Source organism: Stegostoma tigrinum, chromosome 39 (genome assembly GCF_030684315.1).
Source record: "Stegostoma tigrinum isolate sSteTig4 chromosome 39, sSteTig4.hap1, whole genome shotgun sequence".
NCBI lineage: Eukaryota > Metazoa > Chordata > Chondrichthyes > Orectolobiformes > Stegostomatidae > Stegostoma > Stegostoma tigrinum.
Window position 1 is genome coordinate 16748586 of NC_081392.1, and position 24064 is coordinate 16772649.

Here is a 24064-nt window from a genome sequence, read left to right on the forward strand (position 1 = left end):
GTTGTCCTGAATAACATACTCTGGTAACAAGCACCGTCTCCAGTCCACCACCCCCAACAGGTCCAAGATATTCAACATCCAGCCTACACTGCAAAACAAACCAGTTCTTACAAAGTATGATACAGTTGAATTTCCATACATTTCTTTGCAGAGAACTACTGCAGTGAACTGTGATAAGAAATTTTATGTTGCCAGTTTGAAAATGACTAATTTGTACTTGCCCTAATTAAATCAATCTTTCAGCCCTGCTGGTGGCCTACAGGGTTGAAGATCTCTCTTAGCGTGGTTCTAAATCTTAATACATAAGTCCCAATTTTGATCACTGCTCTGTACGGAGTTATATGAATTCAGTTGGGAACTAAAGCAAGCTGCAGTCTCCCTCATTTAAATTTAGTCAGAGTTCCTATGCCTGGTCACTTTGCAGCAACCTGTAGAAAATGTGTAGGCACTGAAATTGAAAGAAGGGGAGGATTCAAATGAAGTGGCACAGCAGGTAATGCTGGTGCAGAAAGGCAATGAGGTAGTGAGATGGCCATATAGATTAGTGGTGTGAGAGCTTGTGGATGGAGCAAGAGCAAGTGAAAATTTGCAGGAAATTGAGAGAGTGGCAGAAAATGATTTTTGGTGGGAGACAGGTACAGTAGCAGAAATAGTGTGACTATGAGGCTGCAAAAAGAAGTGTGGTACTTACCCTAGCAGAGCAGGGAAGGTCACTGAGCAACTTACAGAACATTCCTCAATCCTTTGAAAGTGCATTGACGTGGGTGGTTAACCTGGACCAGGCTGTCAGGGTCCATTGTCGTGACTTTCTTTGTGGTCTTCTGGGAAGAGAACAGCCCTTCTCTGCATCACCCTTAACCCGGACATCTGTCAAAGAAACATGGTGCTGTCTTCCCGTTCTCCAACATATTCAGACTCATACTTTACGGAACAGGACAGTGTGGGATTGTCAGTGCTTCTCTAGATGCATAACAGTCTTTTAATGGTGGATGAATGTCATTGAAAGGACTAAAAATTCTAGTGGACAGCAAAGTTCCAGCTGTGTGGATTTAAGGCACTTGAGGGCCAGTCTGAATTTTGCTTTCGGAAAATCCAGCCTCTAAATTGCCTTCTAAATTGGTTGTCCTCTATACTCATCCCAAACAAAAACTATAACAGAGGACTGGGATTGGATGAACAGAGATTTTCTTTATTCATTCCAATGATCTTGGCAGCATTACATAAAGAAAAAAATTGGACATTTTCCTCATTAAAAGTGCAATAGAAAGATAAGGGGATACTGAATTCACCGCTCCATGTTGTGAATGAGTCTAGTCTGCATTCTAAACAAATTTTCTCCATTTCTTTTTGCTCTTTTTCAATTTTTTTTCTCTCTTCATCCAGTCTTGGATTTAAATTGGGTACAGCTCCATATGCACTAATGAGCAGCTCTCCAATAATTTACCATACAGCAAGAGTGAAGGCACATGAAAGGTGTGAATACCTCAAAATAACTAAGAGAGTCATACAGCATGGAAACAAAGCCTTCAGTCCAACTCATCCACGCTGACCAAACATCTCAATCTGACCGAGTCCTATTTGCCAGCATTTGGACCACGTCCCTCTTAAACCTTTTGTATATATATCCTTCCAGATAGCTTTGAAATATTGTAACTGTACCCACCCCACACCACTTCCTCCAGTAGCTTGCTCCATTAAAACACCACCCTCTGCATGAAAAAGTTACATATCAGGTCCTTTTTAAATCTGTCACCAATCACCTTAACCCTCTGCAAGGTCACCCCTCAGCCTCTGATGCTACAGGAAAAATAGCCCCAGTCTATTCAGCATCTCCCTGTAGCTCAAACCCTCCAAACCTGGCAACATCCTTGTAAATCTTTTCTGAAACCTTTCAAATTTCACAACATCCTTCCTATAGCAGGAAGGCCAGAATTGAACACTGTATTCCGAAACTGGCCCTAGCAATATCTTTGAGCAGCCTCAACATGACCTCCCAACTCCCATACTCAATTCACTGATCAATTAAGGCAAGAATACCAAAAGCCTTCTTCACTACCTTGTCTACCTGCAACTCTACTTGCAAAAAAAAATCTATAAACCCAAGATCTTTGTTCAGCATACTCCTCAGGACCCATGAAGTGCATAAGTCCTGGCCTGATTTGCCTTTCCAAAAAGCAGCACCTCACATTTATCTTAATTAAACTTCATCTGCCAATCCTGCACCCATCGAACTATCTAATCAAAGTCCCATTGTACCCGGGGCAACCTTCTTGGCTTTCCATGACACTACCCACTTTGGTGTCATCTGCAAACTTACTAACTATAGATTCTATGTTCACATCTGAATCATCTATATAAGTGGCAAAAAGCAGTGGACCTGGCACCGATCCTTGTGGCACACCTCTGGTCAGAGGCCTCCAGTCTGAAAAGCAACCCTCCACCTCTGCCCTGCCTCCTACCTTCAAGCCAGTTCTGTATCCAAATGGCTAGTTCTCCCTGTATCCTATGTGATTGAACCTTGCTAACCAGTGTACCATGCGGAACCTTGTCAAATGGCTTACTGAAGTCTATACAGTTCACATCCACCACTCTGCCTTCATCAACTCTCCTCATTACTTCTTAAAATCAAATTAGAGAGACAAAATTTCCGATGCACAAAGCCATTTTGACTATCTCCAATCAGTCTTTGACTTTCCAAATACATACAAATCCTGACCCTCAGGATCCCCTCCAATAACTTGGCAAACCACAGGTTCACTGATCTATAGTTCCCTGGCTTTTCCTTACCACCTTTCTTGAAATAATGGCACCATGTTAACCAACCTCCAGTCTTCCAGCACCTTAGCTGTGGAATTGATGATATAAATCTCAGCAGGAGGTCCAGCAATCACTCCCCCAGCTTCCCACAAAGTTCTAGGGTACACATGAACAGGTCCCAAGAATTTATCCACCATTATGCATTTTAAGACATACAACACCACTTCTTCTGTAATATGGACATTTTTCAAGACGTTGCTGTTTACTTTCCCCAAGCTCTCCAGCTTCCATATCCTACTCAACAGTAAACAATGATGGAAAACACTCGTTTAGAATCTCCCCTATCTCCTGCAGTTCCACACATAGGCAACCTTGCTGACCTTTAAAGGCTCTATTCTCCTCCTAGTTATCCTTTTGTCCTTAAAGAATTTGTAGAATCCCACTGATTCTCCTTAACCCCTATTTGCCAAAGCTATTTTAATGTCCCCTTTTTGCCCTCCTGATTTCTCTCTTAAGTCTACTGGCTTTATACTCTTCCAGGGATTCACTCAATCCCTGTTGTCTACACCTGATCTATGCTTCCTTTTTCTTGGCCAAAGCATCAATTTCTCTAGTCATCCAGCATTCTCTACACCTACCAGCCTTGCTCTTCACCCTAACAGGAACATACTCACATTCTATTTTTGAAAGCTTCCCACTTTCCAGTAATCCCTTCACCCACAAATATCCACCCCTAATCAACTTTTGAAAATTCTTGCTTAATACCATGAAAACTGGCCTTCCGTCAATTTAGAACTTTACTATTTAGATCTAGTTTATCCTTTTCTATCACTATTTTGAAACTAATAAAATTATGATCACTGGCCCCAAAGTACACCCCCACTGACAGCTCTGTCACCTTCCCTGCCTTATTTCCCAAGAGATGGTGGTGGTGGTCCATAGTACAATCCCAATAAGGTGATCATCCCTTTCTTATTTCTCAGTTCCAAACAAATAACTTTCCTCGACATTAAGCCAGGAATATCCTCTAAGTATAGACATATTATCCCTAATCAAAAATACCATTCCCCCTCCACTCTTGCACCCTCCCCCTTAGTTTGTATGCCTTCAATGAGCCCTACCTTGCCTATTCAAATAGCATTAGGGAACACTACATCCAAACTTGAGTCCTTTTGTGTTCGTCCAGCTAACAGAGAGATGGACCCAATCACATTAGGAAAGCTGATTGATTTTCTTCACTCTCTCAAACTCCCCAGACCTTCACCACCAAAGGAAAAATTGCCCACCAACTACTTTGTAAGCTGAAACCAATCAACACAACATAGATAGAGCTAAATGAAGGATATCCTGTATTTTAGGGCTTGACTGCTCACTGACCAAAGTCACCAAGCTACTGACTAACCTGCTCATCTCCATCTGAGATGCTCTACCATTTGCTAACATTTTAGTTCTAGTTCTGTGAGTAGCATCACAATTTTGAACCAAAATGGTTCAATTCTCACTCTGAGTACAGAACAAAATCTAGTAGCCAATCCTGGTGCAGTGCTGAGGGAGTTTCAGCCATCATTTGGGTGAGTTATTAAATTGAGGTCCCAATTGTTTTCTCAGATGCATGTAAAAGGTCTGATGATACATTACTGCTGTTTGTGGGAGCTTACTGTGCACAAATTGGCTGTGCCTATTATATTACAGCTGTGAATACACTTCAGAAGTATTTAATTGACTGCAAAGTACTTTGGGAAGCCCTTAGAACATAAAAAATTCCACATAAACCCAAGACTTTTTAAAAAATATATTAAATTGGGTGGAGATAGAAGATCCTGCCTGGAGTCCTGGCATCTGCCTGAATTTTAATGAAAAAAACTGAACCTTTGTAATAAAGTCTCCAATTCAAGAGATACAGAAAGAAGTAGGAAAACAGGACAAAAGAAACTCAGCCTTTTATGTCTGGTGTATAATTTTAGAAATATCTGGACACCCCATTCAGACTTGAATTAATAATGCCTTTGTGTGATGCAGCCAATATCAACACCCAGTCTAATATTTTGTCTGAAATCACAAAAAGCAGGATCAGAGACGGTGTTTAAGAATAAAGCTCCACAGATACATTCCTTAAGTGTTTTGCTGACATTCAACTCCCATCAGTAACACCTCTGCAAATTGCCAGGGGATTACACGTTAAACTTGTATTCACCCTGAGACAATAAATATAAAAATACAGAACCTACACATCTGACTTATCACAGCTCCACCACAGACTAAAAATAATGAATCATTTCACCACTGATATCTTGAATGAATAGGCGTTTGCCTGACTGCACACCTTTTTCTGAAGTGAGTGGTGAATTGTAAATTAAATGCCGGTAATTTTCAAACATCCAACTTATTTTGGAAATTGAAAACCAAAACCAGCAAAGCACAAAAGAAAGAGAAAGAATGAGATGGACAAAACAGCAGAATACCATTAGAAAGAATTAGGAGCCAGTGACCAAAAGGAGATTTAGAGAAACAAGGCAAGGAGACAAACAATATGAAAGAAAGAGAGATGGAGAAAAATGGAGGAGCAAAGATTGGGCAGAGACAGAGGAAACAGAGAGAGGGTGAGAAGGAGCAAAAGAAGAGATTTTGAAAGGAAAGAAGTTGACAGGAGTTTAATATAATCTACAAAATACAATCGATACATGAATCTTCTCATATGCACTTCATAAAAAAAACTTAACTCATTATGCATGATTATTCATGTTAATTACTGATCACTGTTATTAGTTTGCCGATTTAGAAACATGACAGTACCAAATAAGCAGATCTTGAAACTGATGTTACAGTATCTGAAACTAGGACTGCAGTATCTAAGAGTGATAATGGGAACTGCAGATGCTGGAGAATCCAAGATAACAAAGTGTGAAGCTGGATGAACACAGCAGGCCAAGCAGCATCTCAGGAGCACAAAAGCTGACGTTTTGGGCCTAGACCCTTCATCAGAGATGGGTATCGGGAGAGGGTTCTGGAATAAATAGGGAGAGGGGGGAGGCGGACCGAAGACGGAGAGAAAAGAAGATAGGTGGAGAGGAGAGTATAGGTGGGGAGGTAGGGAGGGGATAGGTCACCTTCGCTCGGTTCACAATAAACAACTGCACCTCCCAGTCGCAAACCATTTTAACTCCCCCACCCATTCCTCAGACGACATGTCCATCATGGGCCTCCTGCAGTGCCACAATGATGCCACCCGAAGGCTGCAGGAACGGCAACTCATATTCCGCTTGGGAACCCTGAAGCCCAATGGTATCAATGTGGACTTTACAAGCTTTAAAATCTCCCCTTCCCCCACTGCATCCCAAAACCAGCTCAGTTCGTCCCCTCCCCCCACTGCACCACACAACCAGCCCAGCTTGTCCCCTCCCCCCACTGCATCCCAAAACCAGCCCAGCCTGTCTCCGTTTCCCTAACCTGTTCTTCCTCTCACCCATCCCTTCCTCCCACCTCAAGCCGCACCTCCATGTCCTACCTACTAACCTCATCCCGCCTCCTTGACCGGTCCATCTTCCCTGGACTGACCTATCCCCTCCCTACCTCCCCCCCCCCTATACTCTCCTCTCATCTTCTTCTCTCTCCATCTTCAGTCCGCCTCCCCCTCTCTCCCTATTTATCCCCATCCCTCTCTCTGATGAAGGGTCTAGGCCCGAAACGTCAGCTTTTGTGCCCCTGAGATGCTGCTTGGCCTGCTGTGTTCATCCAGCTTCACACTTTGTTATACTGCAGTATCTAATACTGCATTCTATCTGGGTTTTTTTTTCCCCTCTTCCCTTGTTTACTCCCAGCAACTGCACCAGTCAGAATTGCAAACAACACCTCAAAAGCATTACACCCGTATGTCCAAAACAAAAAAAATTGAATTTGGTCAAGTTCCAGGAATACACAGCGATAACTCCCACTGTGTCAGGAGATCTGTCATACAATACACACTTTAATCTTGGTCTAGGTCTTTCTGCTGATAGCGACCAGAATTAACACTAGTAAGTGATGGAATGATAAAATAGTATAAGGGGAAAAGAGGAGATGTCTGCTCAGTTGATCCAGATCTGTTAGCCCAGGATCCAACTCATGGTATTCAACTTGAGACACTGCTAGTTGAAGTTATTTATAATAAGACTTTCTGGGAAAGAAGGAATATCTAACACTGCGACATGTATGAGGTTTAGTCAGCTAAAAGATATTGGGTCAATGAAAAATTTACTCATGAGCACAACTCAGTTAAGCAATTAGTAAAACCTGGCCAGTCTCTGGGGAGGCGACAGCCTAGTGGTATATGGTGTGGAGGCAATGGTCTAATGGTATTATTGCAGGACTGTTAATCCAGAGACCCAGGTATAAATCCTGCCATAGCAAATAATGGAATTTGAATTCAATAAACATCTGGAATTAAGAGTCTAATGACAACCTTGAAACCATTGTTGATCATCAGAAAAAACCTGATTTTTTTTTTCAGTTCACTAATGTCCTTTAGGGAAAGAAATTGCCGTCCTTGTAGGCCAGGCTTACATGTGACTCCAGACCGACAGCAATGCAGTTAACTCTTAACTGCCCGATGGGCAATGAATGCTGCCTAGCTGGTGACGCCCCTCATCCAGTGAATGAGTAAAGGGGAAAAATATCCCTGAAATCATTTGAGAGCCAAACAATTAATACTGTAATGGAGAGGACTGTGATTTTCTAGTGAACGTTGAGCAACCTAGATCAAAATACCTCCCTTATCTATGATGACTGATAAGATAGTGGCCCACGAATGAATGCACACAGTGGGAAATGCAGGGAAACGAAATGGAACAGAGTAAAACAGACACTGGTGTTAAAAAACAATCAGCATTACATTACATCCTGTTGGTTTCCAACGTGCAGGTTAGGTTAAAATTGCCATGCCTCAGAATTGCAATAGTTTGTTTTAACTCAATTTTATAGCTTGATATGAATCTCTCCTCTCATCTTCCTTGAATTTACTGATACAAAATGGGGAGTAGATCAATGGATATTCTTCAAATGCCAATGTTCTACCATGAGCACATCACAGCTGAATCAATTCTGTTCTCATCAATCCTTATAAAATTAAGACACAGGAGCAGAAATAGGCTATTCAGCCCATCAAGTAGCTGATCTGATAATCCTCAACTTCAGTTTCCTGCCTTTTCCCTGATTAACAGTTTTTTTCAGCCTTAAATATACTTAACTCAGCTTCTACAGCCTCGAGTGGTAAATAATTCCCCAGATTCATTACCCTCAAAAGAAATTCCCTCTCAGCTACCTTAATTGGGTGACCCATCATCTGAGATTTGTACTCTGACCTCTCCTAAAATAAAAGTTTCAGTATCTATTTTGTCAAGTTCACCCAAGAATTTTATATCTGTTTCAATAAAGTTGCCTCTCATTAATTTAAAATAATGCATTCAGGCCAAGACTAATAGCCTTCTCTCATAATAAAATCCTTCCCAGCATCAACCTAATGAACTTTCTCTGGACTGCCTCCAAAGCAAGTGTCTTTTTCCTTAGATAAGGGGACAAAAGCCATTCACAGTAATCTCGATGTGGTCTAACTAGTGCCCTGTATACTTGTAGAAGGAGTAATAGTATTGGTTATCTTTCCTCACTGCCCTTGAACGTATTGGGAGTCTGCCACAGGATAGCGGATTTGCTAAAATTTTCTTTCTTAAAGGATATTTATAAAACCCACCTAGTTTTCTACAAAAAGACCTTTACCCTGGAAATAAGCTTTTAATTTTAGAATTATTATTTAAGTTTTATCCGCTACTATGTTGGGATTTGAACTTAGTGTCCAATAACACTACCACTACACCATTGTTCTCTCATCACAGCTCCTTAGGAAGGAAGATGGACACAGTTTGCTATGATACTATCAAAACCAAGGAGTTAGGAGCTGGATTTGGCCATTTGTCCCTTTGAGCCTACCTTGTCATTTGATATGGCCGCTGATCTGCAGATGGCCCCAACCACACTTTCCACATTGTCTGTCAAATTGGCCAAAGTGCACACGTGCAGTTATTGATCTGTTGATTTTTCATGCCCCTCCTACAAGGGTGGGGAAGGAGCGGGGGGGAAAAAATCACCTGTTACTGATGGTTCAACCTGAATTGAAACTCAACGTGCAAGGCACGGCATCCCAAATCCTTGCCCTATTCCATTCTCTTTGGGGCACATATTATGACATGATGCCTGGCACTGAAGCTAATTTCAGGACAGTTGCAAATTCTCCAAATGTTAAGTGGTTGCTGCATAAATTGATAAATTCTGTTGGTCTTAGTATTAATCCTAGTGAGATAGCACCCTCTACTGCACATTTAATTCAAATATCAACGTCTTTTATGTACTGCATTTACAATACAAGCTTGTACAAAATGAAGGTTGCAGGAACATCAAACAGGGGATAGAAGTTAGAGAACATTACCAAAGGAATAAGATACTTAGTCTAATTATAGAGGGAAAGTGAGCAACAATACACCCAGAATGCTTCGTTTCTGAGAGTGACAATATAGCACCTCTTCAGCTAATCAGCCCATGTATCTCATGGCCTCCTTTACCCTTCATGTTTCCTTAAGTTTTCAAAAGTCTGGTTCTACTTCCTATGGACAGGAGTAGTGGTATGAGCAAGTGAATACCCACCATAGTCAATTCACCAGCTATTTTACTTCCACTTGCTGATGTCCTGCAGAACACTCAACAAACATTTTAAGATAAGGTGCTTTTTACTTTCAGAGGATCATAAGTCTTTGGCGCTCTCTTCCTCAAAAAAGGTGCTGGATGCAGAATCATTGATTATTTAAGGTAGAAGTGGATAGGTTCTTGGTAAACAAGGGATTGAAAGTTATTGGGAGTAAGCAGGAATGTGGAGTTGAAGTTACAATCAGATTGTTTGTGATTTTACTGAATCGTGAAGCAGACTCAAAGGCCAAGCTGCCCTACTCTTGTTCTTAACTTGTACGACTTCAGAAGCTGGGGTGGTTCCTTTAAAAGGACAAGGGGCCAAGAGGGAATTTGATGAGGATATTCAAAATCGTGAATAGTTTAAATGTATTAAATAAAGAGAAGGTATTTTCAATGGCTGGAGAATCAACAATGAGAGAGTATAAATTTATGTTTAACCACACATAACTTCAAAAACTTGGCCCAGTCTCATTTTTTTGAATAAAGCAGAATAAACATAGCCAAGTTAGAATGCAGTTCTAATTATAGAGGAAGGGGTTTGAGAAAGGGTCACTCTGAGCAAGGGTCACTTGACCCAAAGCATTAACTGATTTTTCTTAACAGATGCTGCTAGACATGTAACTTCCAGCAATTCTGGTTTTGTTTCTAATTATAGACACATCTAATTGTATTGTTGGAGAAGTTACACAGGCAGTCCCGTGGCTTGTAAATAGCTTTTCTTCTGGAGTCCATTTGCAAACTGAAACACGATGCAGGTCAATGGAAAGCAGCTGGTCAGAGAATAGGAAATGCTCATATGTTAGGTCTTTAAAGTAACAACCATGTACAGAGATAACACGGTGTGGAGCTGGATGAACAAAGCAGGCCAAGCAGCATCAGAGGAGCAGAAAGGCTGACGTTTCGGGCCTAGACCCAACCATGTACAGGATTGTTTGCAAATACAAGCATTTGAAAAAATTGGACATTCATAAATTGGGAATCCCTATAATTCAATGCTGAGGTTAGCAATCTGTTCAACAGCTTTAGGTAATGCAGAGAGTAAGCTGGGGTGTCACCAGTCATAGATGTCTCAGGGCAGGAGTTCATTATATGGGCAACTGTCTGCCCTAGATAGCCACAGTCGTAATTTGATCTGTTCTTTACCATTTTCTCCTTAAGAGGAAGGCAACTTCTCAACAAATTAAATATACCAGGCGACAAATATGTATTTTAGAGGCTAAGAGTGGAGCAGGTAATGAATTTAAAAACCCAACCGGTAAAATCAAAGCCCAAGTTCCTTCTAACAGAGTTTAATACCTCATTTAAAAGAATAATCTAAAGAACTAGTACTGGAACCGTGTAGACAATGGATGTTATAGAGTCACAGAGTACAGAAACAGACCCTTTGGTCCAACTAGTTCATGCTGACCATAATCCCAAACTCACCTAGTCCCACCTGCCTGCACTTGGCCCTCATCCCTTCAAATAGAGGGATAGGTCTGGAGGGATGTGGACAGAATGCAGGCAAATGGGACTAGATTAATTGTGAACTTTTATAACTCTGCAATGTCAATCCCCTTTTTGATCCAGGAGCTCTGGAGTCGTTTGAACTATCTATCTTTCTCTTTTTGAGGGACTACACCGTGACTGTATATGAACCAATTTCCGTTGAAAGGTGGTCTATTGTTTCACAATAGCTATTTTCTCACTCTAACAGTTCCTATATGTCCTACCTAGTTCTACACTGCCTTCCTCAATTTTCAATACTTTCCAATTTATATCATCTGCAAAATTTGAAAATATTTCCTGCACATAAAGATCTAAATCACTCATACATATCTGGAAAAGCACGGATCCCAATATTAACTTCTGGGGAACCGTCCTCCAGCTTGAAAAATATCAATTATTCTCCAGTATTCTGCAGTCACCATGGCCTGGGTAGCCTCCATCTCTGTAGTAGAGAGAGATACAAAATATTAATTTAATACCTCAGTCATGCCTTATGCTTCCCTGTCTGTTCCCTAATCAGCCCTATACCTGTCTACCATCCTTTTGCCATCCAAATGCCTTTGGAAGACCTTGGGATTCCCATGTTGTCCATCAGTCTTCCCACATGATCCCTCTTCATTTCCTAGTAAGTTTTTTTTCCACCTCTCCCCTTCTATATTCCTCTTGGTTCTCCCTGTATTTTCTTTCTGACATGTCATATTTGCTATGTTTTATTTTATTTATCTTAATTTCAACTCCCTTTTTGATCCGGGAGCTCTGGATTTGTTTATACCACCTTTTTCTTTGAGGGAATACGCTCTGACTATACATGTGCATGAACATACATCATTTTGAAAGACGGCCTATTGTTCAATAATAGCTTTTCTTTGTTTCCAGTCTGCTCGCCCTGCATCACATTTGTCCATTGAACTGAAGTCAGCTGTGTCCCACCTAACTATTCTTACTTCAGATTTCCTGTTATCTTTTTCTCAGGTCAGAAATCACATGACACCAGGTTATAGTCCAACAGATGTATTTGAAAGCACAAGCTTTGAGCACTAGTCCTTCATCAGGTGGAGCTCTATGACTTCTCAGCCAAAGCTGTCTTGTGCCCTCCTGATTTCCTTCTTCGTAAACTTCCTGTATCCCCTACATACCTCTAGGGATTCCCTTGATCCCAGCTGCCTGTGCCAGAGCCATGCCTCCTTTTTTCTGGTCAAAACCTCAAAATCTTTTGTCATCCAGGGTTCCCTACTCCTGCCAATCTTGCCCTCCACCCTCACAGGAACATACAGACCCCGAACTCTAACTGTCACTCTTAACAGCCTCTCCCTTGCCAGCCGTCCTTTAGCCCACAAACTACTCCAATCAACCCCTGCAAGCTCCTATCCAAGTCGATCAAAATTCACCTTGCCCCAGTTTAGAACTTGAACCTATTGAACAGTTTTGCCCCTCTCCATAACTATTTTTAAAATTAATAAAACTACAGTCACTGGTCCCAAAGTGCTCCCCCACTGTCACCGGTCCTACCCTATTCCTTAACAGTACATCAAATTTTACCCCTTCCTGAGTTGGGCCCTTTATATACTGCTTTAGGAAACTTTCCTGAACACATTTAACAAATTCCACCCCTTGACACTAGCCCTCCTGTTTTTCTTTTCCTATCTTTTCTGAACACCTTGTACCCAAGAATATTTAACCCCCTGTACTGCACTTCCTTGAGCGTTTCACCATTATCACCACAGCTTTGCATTTGCACATAGCAATCTGCATCTGTAACTCCCAATCTTACTTGCTATACTCCATGCATTCTCACACATGCACAGTAATCCTTATTTATTACTTCCATTACTTTCTCTTAACTTCACCAATTGACTCTGTTTTTGACACCAGACTATTTCTCCAAGCACTCAGTGCATTCTAGTATTTTTCTAACGTCTTCTCCTGGTTTCCAAACCAATGCTGAGTTAGTTTAAAGCCTCACCAAAATGACTTCAAGGAACTCAGTTCTTAGTTCTATTCAAATGTGACCTCTCTGGCTTGTTAAGATGACATTTCCCCAAGGCAATTCAAAAGGATCAAAAGCTTTCCTTTTTGTACCATCTTTCCACCGATGTATTCATCTTCGTTATCCTCCTATTTCTGCATTCACTTGCTTGTGAAACTTGGTACACTAAATTTGAGGTCTTTCTTGATTATTTTGTACATAGCCACTTAAATTCTAATTGCAGAATCACATCCCTCTTTCTGCCCAAACAATTAGTAGCAATGTGGACTATGACCTCTGGCTGTTCACACTTCCCCAGACAAATATCCTGAAGCTGTTTTGTGACATCCTTGACGTTGGCACCAGTGTGGCCAACATATCATCCTGAAGTAATGTCTAAGGCCACAGAAACAGTTTCCCTCAACAAATTCCATTTCTTTCTTCTGTATGCATATTCAACATTGCAAGTTTCATTGTCACCTTGATGCCCTTCCATAACTTCATGTCCCACTGTAAAAGCCTGATGGCATATTCCCTGCTTTACTCACAAAGTTCTCCTTAACGTGGAGACCATAGCACAGACATGACAGTACTGAAACATTTCACCGAAACTGGATTCAAACTTGAATCACTGGTATTTGCAGAGCATATTATGTAAGTTATTTATAATTAAGGTGAACAGTGTTCAAAAGCCTCCTAGGAATATGTCTTGTGGACCAGTATCTTAATGCAGTGTTGAATGCAATGTCAGAAGTTTTCTATCACTCATGAAATAATTATAAAAGCTTGTGTGTATAGCACACCAACAGATTATTCAGCCCAAATTACTTAAGCTAGTTTAAAAACAGAAAATTTTGCAAATATTCAGCATGTCTGGCAATATCTATGAGAAAAGAAATAATTTTAATATGTTTGTTGATTTATAATCTTTAAATAAAATATTTCAATATATTCTGACTTGTCAGAATTTAGAGCCATAACAATAAGCAAGAACAGAGGTAGGGAAAGCAGTGAATGGTAAGAGCAGGATTCTATGGAGGCCTGTGATAGTTAGGGGAGATTGAATGACAAAAGGAAAGTTGATACAACACAACACAACACAGTAATAGTTCAAGTAAAGAAATAGAATCAGACTAGGTAAGAATGGGAAATATAGGATCCCCATCAATTTCCTCCATCTAGAACATAAGACAAAAAATTGTGGGGGGACTTTATGATCGAAATTTTGAATTTGATGTTCAGCCTGAAAGATTGTAAAGTGGTAGTTGAGAGATACGTGTACATTGAGCTTCATTAGAAAAATATAGGAAATCAAGCACAAAAAAGAAATCAGAATGGGGTGAAGAATTAAAACAACTGGTCAATGCCAATGTTTACTATCCCAAGAGCCTCAATCCACCCCATCGGAATATTCCTGTCTTGCCGTTTTGTAAAAATTCAGTCATGTGATGTGAACATTTATGGCAGGGCCAGCCTTTACTGAATAGCCTTAAACTTACCAGAGGGCAGTAAAACGTCAACAACATTGCTGTGTCTGGTGTAACACGTAGACCAGACCAGGTAGCGATAGCAGATTTCCTTCTTTTAAGAACATTCAGGAACCAAATATTTGACATTCAAAGTGGTTAGATTGTGTGCCTATACTTCCCCACTGCCTTGGGAAAGCAGCCAACATAATCAAAGACCCTTCCCACTCTCCTGCATTGGGCAGAAGATAACAGGAGTTTGAAGCCAAATAAACAGCTTCAAGAAATTTCTTACCCACTGTTAGACTAATGAACTGAGGTCTCATGTTAAGGTTTCTTTTTCTGTACCTTCTCGGTAGCAGTAATGCTTCTATTACCATGACATACTTAATTATGACTTGTCTGGTTAGCACACTATACAATACCTTTCACCATATGTGACAACAATAAAACCAAACTGTTGCACTAAACTAGCTTTTAATGAGATTTTTTTTTAAAATCGAGTTCAAAATTGCATTATCTGCATAGAAAATTTGAACCCTTACACTCAGAACATTGTATTACTGGAACAGTAATCTAGACCAAGACCCAATCGCCTCTTTTTTTTATATTCACTCACGGGGGGTGGCCACTGCAGTCCAGACCAACATTGTGCTCTTCCCTAATTGCCCTTGAGAAGATGATGGTAAGCTGCTTTCTTTAACCGCAGCAAGCTGGTGCAGGTACATCCACGATATCTGAGAGTGTTGCAGGACGTTCGTCGTCCCAGCAATACTGAAGGATCAAAAATGTAATTTCAAGTCAGAATAGAAAAAGTGACTGGGAAATTTGTACCACATGTTCGCCCAGTTACCCTTTCTAAAAAAAAGCTGTGATCTATGACTTACATGTTTCACATTCTCACGACTCTCTAGGTGAGAAACTACAATGGATGTATTGGTGAATTATCTTATTTGAAATCACTAGTCTGCTTCTCAAGTGGAAACATTCTCCGTTATTTCATTTTATAAAAGAAAGTGAATTTGGTTACATTCCAGCCTTTTCTTTTTGACGGAGCAAAGTAAGAATCCACGCCAGCTCACTTTTCCTGTATCCAGAACCCAGCCGTTACATTTGAAGCAAGAACCGCAGATGCTGGAGGCTGGAGGGTCCCGAACTTCTGATGCTGCCTGACCCCTTGCGTTCCTCCAGCTCCACATGGCGTTGAGCCATTAGAGTTAACATGATAGCAAAGTGTGAGGCTGGATGAACACAGCAGGCCAGGCAGCATCTTAGGAACACAAACACCGACGTTTCAGGCCTACACCCTTCATGAAAGAAGGGGATGGGGAGAGGGTTCTGAAATAAATAGGGAGAGAGGGGGAGGTGGACTGAAGATGGATAGAGGAGAAGATAGGTGGAGAGGAGAGTATGGGTGGGGAGGGGATAGGTCAGTCTATTTATTCCAGTTCCCTCTCCCCATCCCCCCCTCTCTGATGAAGGGTCTAGGCCCGAAACGTCAGCTTTTGTGCTCCTGAGATGCTGCTTGGCCTGCTGTGTTCATCCAGCCTCACACTTTGTTATCTCGGATTCTCCAGCATCTGCAGTTCCCGTTATCTCCGAACACAGAGCTAACATGCTTATGTTTTGCACCTTATCCAATTCCTCTCTTTTCCGGGGAACACGTCAAACTCTCAGGTGAAAGTAAAGAATTGACTGGGAGGTCCATCAGTTTTCACGGGTGACGCTAGCATTCTGCTCATCCAGGATAGGGGGCAGCAGTGATACCCAAGCACCCACGAGGTCTTACCTTGGACATTACGCCTCGGCGACACTTGGACACCCACAGGTGCCATCCTCCTACTAATGTCTCTCCGGCAGCGCAGAGAAGGTGCGCTCTAGTCGGTTGGACTTTTTATTTTGCCAATCGATAAGATCGACATCGGCCTACGACACTAATGCGGTAAACTAGCGATTTGATTTCCTCCACCGCGGGGCAAGTCCTAGAGATATATCAAAAAGCAGCTGCCTCTGCTTTCCATCCTTTCGAGTCTCCGATTCCGCTGCGGAGGGGAGGCTTGTCAGAACTGAACGCCTTTCGAGTTTCCTGCCGCACGAATCTTAAGTTAGCGATGCGCAGGGAGGACGTTGAACATTAAACCGAAAAAAAAAAATGCGGACGCTGGAGGTTTGAAACAAACAGAAAAGGCAGAAATCGTTGGAGGAAACGCAGCAACGACTGTAAAAACACAGAGTCCGGCGCCCTTTCTTCAAACCAAAAACTACTGGCCGATATGAGGAGGAGGGGTAACTATGGATTTATTTCCTCCCTTCCCCCCCCCCAAAAAAAGAGAGGGCCCTGTAAACCTCCACAGCTAAATTCCTTCAACTTTGAGTGGTGACCGTGAATCCGTTGCTGAATGGAAAAACCCATCTGATTCACTCATACCTTTAGGGGAGGAAACTGCCATCCTCACCTGGTCTGGCCCATGTGTGATTCCAGATCCACAGCAATGCGGTTGACTCTCAACTACCCTCTGGGCAGTTAGGAACGGGCAATAAATGCTGCCTGGCCAGCAACACCTTCATTGTGTGAATGAATAAAGGGGACGCCCTGCCTGTAAAGGCTCAACTCTATTCTCCCAGCTATTCTGTGTCTGTCACATTCTGTTCTGATAATGCCAACTTCAATAAAGGAGGCCTCCAAAATGTCCACCTTCCTCCTCAACAAAGGATTCCCCAGTACCATAGTTAAGAGGGGCTCTCAGCAGAATCCAAACCAGCTCCAACACTTCAGCCCTTGCTTCCTCACACAATAGGCAATAGGCACCCCTTCCCCTCACCTACCATTCCACCAGCATCCACATCCAGAGGATCATGAACATCCATTTCACTATCTCCAATGGGATACCACCATTTGACACATTCCCCTCCCCTCCCTTGTCAGCCTTCTGGAAGGACTGTTCCTCCAGGATACCCTGGTCCACTCCTTTACTCCTAACATCATGGCACTTTCCCCTGCAACTACAGTAGGTGTAACACCTGCCCATTTACTTTCTCCTTCCTCGGTATGCAAGGAACCGAACACATATTCCAAGAGAAGCAGTCTCCGCTACCTTGTAGAAACAAAACATACACAGTGATCTTTTTGCAGAACACCGACATTCTGCTGGCAAAAAAGACCCAGCTGCCTGCCACTTAAACACACCGCCTTGTTCTCTGGCCAACGTCTGTCTCAGACTTGCTGCAGTGAAGCTCAGCATAGGCTGGAAGAACTGCACCACTTGGAAACTGTCCAGCCTTCTGGACTCAATATCAAGCTCAACAGTTTTAGGGCTTGAGGCACCTTCTCCCATGTGAGTTTGCTCACTGAACTGGAAGGTTAGTTTTCAGACGTTTCGTCACCATTCTAGGTAACATCATCAGTGAGCCTCCGACGAAGCGCTGGTGTTATGTCCCGCTTTCTATTTATCTGGTTAGGTTTCCTTGGGTTGGTGATGTCATTTGATGACATGATCAAATGACATCACCAACCCAAGGAAACCTAACCAGATAAATAGAAAGCGGGACATAACACCAGCGCTTCGTCGGAGGCTCACTGATGATGTTACCTAGAATGGTGACGAAACGTCTGAAAACTAACCTTCCAGCTCAGTGAGCAAACTCACATCCAGAACCTCAACCTGAGCTATAAATCTTCTCAAAACTCGCTACCTTCTCCCATGTCCTTACCCAACCTCCACTCACCAGGCCTTGTTATCACATGGTCTGCTATTACTCACAACCTGTTGTTCACCACATATAGTTCTTATTCATTCTCCCTGGCTGATTGTTATCCACTCCTTTGTCAATCCAACTGTTCTCTCTCTTTGGCCCTATCTCCACCTGTTGTTTACTCCTTAACCTCTCCCACCATCCTACCTTCTGCATAAAAATCAACATTTTCTTAGCTACCATCAGTTCTGGGGAAGGGGTTACTGGCCCCAAAACATTAACTCTGATTTGTTTCCACAGATGCTGCCATACCTGCTGAGCTTTTCCAACTGTTTCGATTCATGATTTCCAGCACCTGCTATTCTTTTGTTTTTACAAAACAGAACAAACTAGAATGATACCTGATGATTGCTTCACATGTGACATTTTTGGCAGGAGCTATCACATGAATTGATCTTTTCAGCCTCATGAAGCTGCCTCATCCCCAAATAATTTGATTAGCTATATGTGCATTGTTTCATGAAACTGGAATATTAACAGAAACAATAAAATAATGTTTGAGGAAATTGGAGTGGGCATTTAGGATAAACGTGTCTTTTCCTACCTATTGTATCTGTGCCAGTTTATTTGATCCTACTAAGCCTGGCCTTTTAAATATGTTTTTGATTATTCACTTTTTGTTGTCCATTATGTATTCTGTGTCTGTCAATTTTTTATAGGACATTTCATATCCTCACAAGATTTTGCTTAAAAATGCTCCCAATTATTCCACTGTTAATTAGTTTTATGCGCTCTGGTTACTAACCCAGCAACTTTATTTTTATTATTTGCTTTATTCACGTTTGGATAATCATATAGCAGGAAAGACTATTAATTCCTCATAATCTTCCTTGCTGTACTTGAAAGATACCTAGATTTTCAATCTGTCCTCAAATAACCCCAACCTGATCCAGAATCAATTACCTTAGCACAATTGTGGGATTTTAATGGAGACCAAATAAATTGTAGGTGTTTGTCCTTGATTTGGGCTTCTGTGTACCATCTCTGTTGAGCTAATTGACAGAGTTGAGTTAAAGAGGTCCATAGAGAGACCCGTGGCAGATCTGCCTGGAGTATATTGTACAGAATTTAAGAGTGTACACAGTGGACATACGGGCAATAAATATAACTGGCATTGGTCCTGTGAGACTTCTTAATTTTGTGGCTTGAAATTTGAACATGCTCCAAATATGTTTATTAGATCTTAATTTCACCTTCCATTCGTGTGAATTTACAGTACAGCTGTCCATGATCTTAACCATGCCCCAACCAGAGCAGAAGATGAGATGTTAACTTCACTGGTTTGAACCCATCATGGATGCTCAAAATCGTAGACGTTGTGAACTGGAGCCTTATCATGTGGTTCAGGTTAGTGCATTATATGGAGCATGTGGAGGTGGTTGGTTAGCTCAATGGGCTGGATGGCTGGTTCATATTTCAGAGTGACACTAATAATGTGGGATCAATTCCCCACACCACCTGTGGTCACTATACCACACCCTCGTTCTAAACCTCTCCCTTCCTCTGACTTTATATATGGATGAGGTGGAGGGTTCACTTTTTACTTCTCTGCCTTAACAGATTTACTATCTTTACATTCATTGTCTGCCTGCTATCTAGTTGCATAGGCTGATGTTCAGTTGTGTTCCTACTCCCTATCTTGTGACTGAGCCAAATAATAGGGGAACACTAATACAGGCAAGATTATACTACTTTCATTTAATAATTAGGCAGTCTGTATTTTTTCCCCGCCTTTCATTGGAGTGTGTGTGATTTTCACTTACCAACATGCTGTTTTAAGTAAGCAATTGCTGTGTTCAAAGGGAAGTGTTAGTGTGCGTTGTCACTAAATCACTGTTATGGGATCTGTGTTAGCATATGGATTGCAGCAGTTCAAGAAAAATGCCCACCACTACCTTTACAAAGATGAGAAACAAATGTGACCTTCAGTATCACTCATATCCTGTGAAAAAAATTCAAAAAATATATTCTGAATAAATCGCTACCCAGTATGAGTTACGTCAACTCTAACAAAATTGAAATACAGATCCATTGAGGCAAATAGGGACGATATTTAAGTTCAAGTTTGTAACAGTTTCTATTATGTTGCATTTAATACTTTTCTATTGTATACTACATATATTGGTCTGGAAAATATGTATGAAAAGGAAAGTACATATAAAATTATATCTGTAAGAAGTTTGCATATTAAGGTAATGTTTTGGCGAACTGTGTGTCATGATAATTATAGTTCTTCTGAAGTAACCATTTTGCATCACTTTAGGCTCCAGCTACTGTGTATTACATCCCTAACTTTATCACTGTTTCAGAAGAAAACTATTTGCTGCAGCAGGTATGTTACTGCATTTTGATTTTTCAACAATTACAAACAAAACAAAACTTAACAAATGAAGTGATATTGATAAATACAAAGAGACATCTTTACAATCTGACCTATTTCACATTGTTGACTAGGCCCAGGATTTCCTTTGGCACTTGGCATCAGTAGAGTTGGTAGTGTGGTCAAACCTTTGAGGACTGTCCTCACCTGGCATCTATATGTGCTTCCCAGGAGGTTCCCTGGAAAGTATTAAAAATATGTACCCCTTAAGTATAATGTTTGAGAACAGATAAAAATTACCAAAAGCCACAAATGAATCTTCATAACTTTGATATTTCATCAATACAAAATTAATTTTTGCAGAGAGAAAATGTAAGTCAGTTCTTGTACTGATTTTTTATGGATGGACACTCAAAATAAATGTCTCTTAAAACCCATTCTAGATTTTTTTATTTTTGTGCTGTGATAAATGACACACAAAAAAGAATTATTTGGATGAATTGATAAGTTGAAAATGTTATGCTTTTCACCGTCTTTGTATGTGACCTTCAGGTTTACAACTCGCCCAAACCCAAATGGACTCAATTATTAGGAAGGAGGCTGCAGAATTGGGGTGAGTATAGACCTGTGTTGGGAGTGAGTGTGCATAAAACCCTCCTTTATTCTACATGGAAGTGAGCGCAATATCAAAAGATATGGTGCCATGATAGAATTTGATATATTAATCCCTATTTGAAATAACAAGATGCATTACGGCCTTTGCATTGAAACTTCTGAAAATAATTGTATGTGTAATATAGGTGCATATGTTGACTGTTGGATGTAGTTCACATGAAGAGGACTATGCTTGCAGGTGACGTCACCCTTTACTATAAAGGTGCCTGATTCGTGCAAATGCCTTGCATACGATCGTAGATAATAGGAACTGCAGATGCTGGAGATTCCTAGATAGCAAAGTGTGAAGCTGGATGAACACAGCAGGCCAAGCAGCATCTCAGGAGCACAAAAACTGACGTTTCGGGTCCGAAACGTCAGCGCTTGTGCTCCTGAGATGCTGCTTGGCCTGCTCCGTTCATCCAGCTTCACACTTTGCTATCTTGCATATGATCGTGCCTATTTTCTATTTCCAGTGTGCATTTACAATTCACATAAGCATGGAAAACATCAATGGTTGAACTTGGAACAATGAGTCGCAAGCACAGCCTGGTAATCAAACTCCCCCTAAACCTCCATGTTTGCTTCTTCCTTGAACTCCCTGGTGAGCCCATCAGTACTGAGCTTCCACATGTTCCCACACCTCTGAACTACAGTTTCATCTTCTAAGAGACCCAGCCCCGCAGCCTAACCAGGCCAATTATTCTGCTGGATTGTCCCCCTGTTAATGCCATGGTGTTGTGACCATCAATAACCCTATCCACCCCCTTCAGTAATGTTTGTCTTTCAATGCACTGTCTTCAAAATCTCTTGTATATTGAGTTTTTCCTCTGCATCCCACGTTGCTACCTTAGATACTCACAGTTGACTTCTGCAACTTCCCAAACACAACCATGCCCTGATAACCTTCTCTTTGACTTTCATTCATCTGATCTGCAGGACTGACTGTGACCCACCCTCGACCATATGGGACTGACAGCCCCCGACTGATGAATGACCAGTCCAGCTCCTTGTGCAGATCGTCGACTGACTTACTACAATTCTCCACAATGGATGCACTGGACTTGTAGGACTGACCGTGGCCCACTACCCAGACTACAGTGAATATGGACCTTCTGACCATGTATGTCCCTGGATGGTTAGCAGACAATGGCCTTGACTTAAGTACCAGGAACCACTGTCAGCCTGTCGCACTTTGCTAGACTTACTCTGCTCAGATTTGACAAATGGCTAGTTGGTTGAACACATCTAGTCTGTTTGTTGGGCACGTTGCTGACAAAAGGTGCAGGAATGAGATTGATATGGCACAGTGCTGTACTGCACAAGCCTGCCTCCTTAACGAAATAAGAAATTGCTGGAGAACTCGGTGGGTCTGGCAGCATCGGTGGAGAGAAAGCAGAGCTAACGTTTTGGGTCCACTGACCTTTATTCAGAACTGAAGTCCATCTCTTTGTTTAGAGATAATGGGAACTGCAGATGCTGGAGAATCCAAGATAACAAAGTGTGGAGCTGGATGAACACAACAGGCCAAGCAGCATCTCAGGAGCACAAAAGCTGATGTTTCAGGCCTAGACCCTTCATCAGAGCTCTGACGTCAGCTTTTGTGCTCCTGAGATGCTGCTTGGCCTGCTGTGTTCATCCAGCTTCACACTTTGTTATCCATCTCTTTGAATGATCACTGTTGACAGATTGACATGTTGCCTGACTTTGTGTCTGTGTGAAAAGGCAAAATAAAATAAGTAATGTGAGCACCAGTGAATGAGCACTGAGACTGCAAGTGAGGAACCCTTAAATGTACTCTGGCCAAATCCATGAGATGGGTCCCTGTCCCTGCGCAAAACATGTAATGCTGCTGCCAGGACAATGGAAGCTGTTGGCGCCCTCCAGAATGCAAAATTGAATTGCAGAACAGTATTGCAAGTGGAGCAGTGAAGTGCCATGGAGGTGCGGTGATACTGGTACGTGTCCTATGCCGCCCTCATAGATAGGGTGTGCGGATGGTAACTGCCCATGTAACATGCCATGAAATGTGGTGGTTGCTGTCCAAGATGAAGATCCAGAGGAACCAGAAGTGAGCTGAAGTCACCAGATACCGTTCTGATTGCCATGTCATGAATTGTCAGTCTAGCTTCTGTTTGGCATGTGAGAGAATAGAAAATTGTATGTCAGTTTGGTGAGATTGGTTAGTAATACCATGCTAATGTATGCAAATACACTTGTTGACACTCATCGGTGGGATTCTTGTCTTGCTGTTCAAAACATAGTCGCAGAATCAGTTTTGTGTTTCTCAATATTGAGAATCTCATTTCTGCCAATCTTGCCATATTTTCCCAACTGATCCACTAATTTCCACATCATTCAGGATCTAGGAAGATTCAACCTTATGTTTAAGCTGTCATGGTGAGAATTATAGAATTTAGATGATGCAGTGTCATTCGACTGTCGGTAATGAGTAAGTGCTTTTGGAAAATGAGGAAGAAAATAATATATAAAAATTGAAATTGTTGAAAACATTCAGCTGAGGCCTGCTAAGATTTTCCAGCAGTTTCTGTTTTTGCTTCTGATTTCCATCATCCACAGTTCTTTCTGGTTTTATATGAAAATGGAATTGGGTACAATTCTGGTTATTTTTTAGTCAGTTTTCCTAATCTCTTGCAGGTGGTTTACCTCACTCAAAGGGAATGCTTGTTGAGAAACTGCCCGACTGGCTGGCTAAATATGCCAAGAAAATCTCATCCCTGGGACCTTTTGCAGGACAAGTTGCTAATCATGTGTTGGTGAATGAGTACAATCCTGGTGAAGGAATAATGGTACTGTTATAAAACAGAAATAAGTGGCTTTTGTTGACCAATGATAATCAACAATTGTTTAATAGTTTGATTATCTTAAGTTCCATTGTTATAAATAGTCCAGTCACATTTCTCAACTAAAACAATTCAGGGAATTCTG

The 24064-nt window shown here is 41.5% G+C and overlaps 1 protein-coding gene across 3 annotated transcripts in view; it reads left to right on the forward strand.

Annotated features, from left to right (window-relative positions):
* The first annotated feature begins 16164 nt into the window (after nucleotides 1-16164).
* Nucleotides 16165-24064, forward strand: part of alkbh6 (alkB homolog 6) — a 72088-nt gene continuing 64188 nt past the window's right edge. For all 3 annotated transcript variants that reach the window (XM_048522512.2, XM_048522514.2, XM_048522511.2), the window contains exons 1-5: nucleotides 16165-16674; nucleotides 19358-19488; nucleotides 20405-20473; nucleotides 21014-21074; nucleotides 23774-23925. In XM_048522512.2, the coding sequence (XP_048378469.2) occupies nucleotides 19435-19488; nucleotides 20405-20473; nucleotides 21014-21074; nucleotides 23774-23925 (336 nt within the window). In that variant the 5' untranslated portion in view covers nucleotides 16165-16674; nucleotides 19358-19434. The remainder of the gene's footprint in view (nucleotides 16675-19357; nucleotides 19489-20404; nucleotides 20474-21013; nucleotides 21075-23773; nucleotides 23926-24064) is intronic.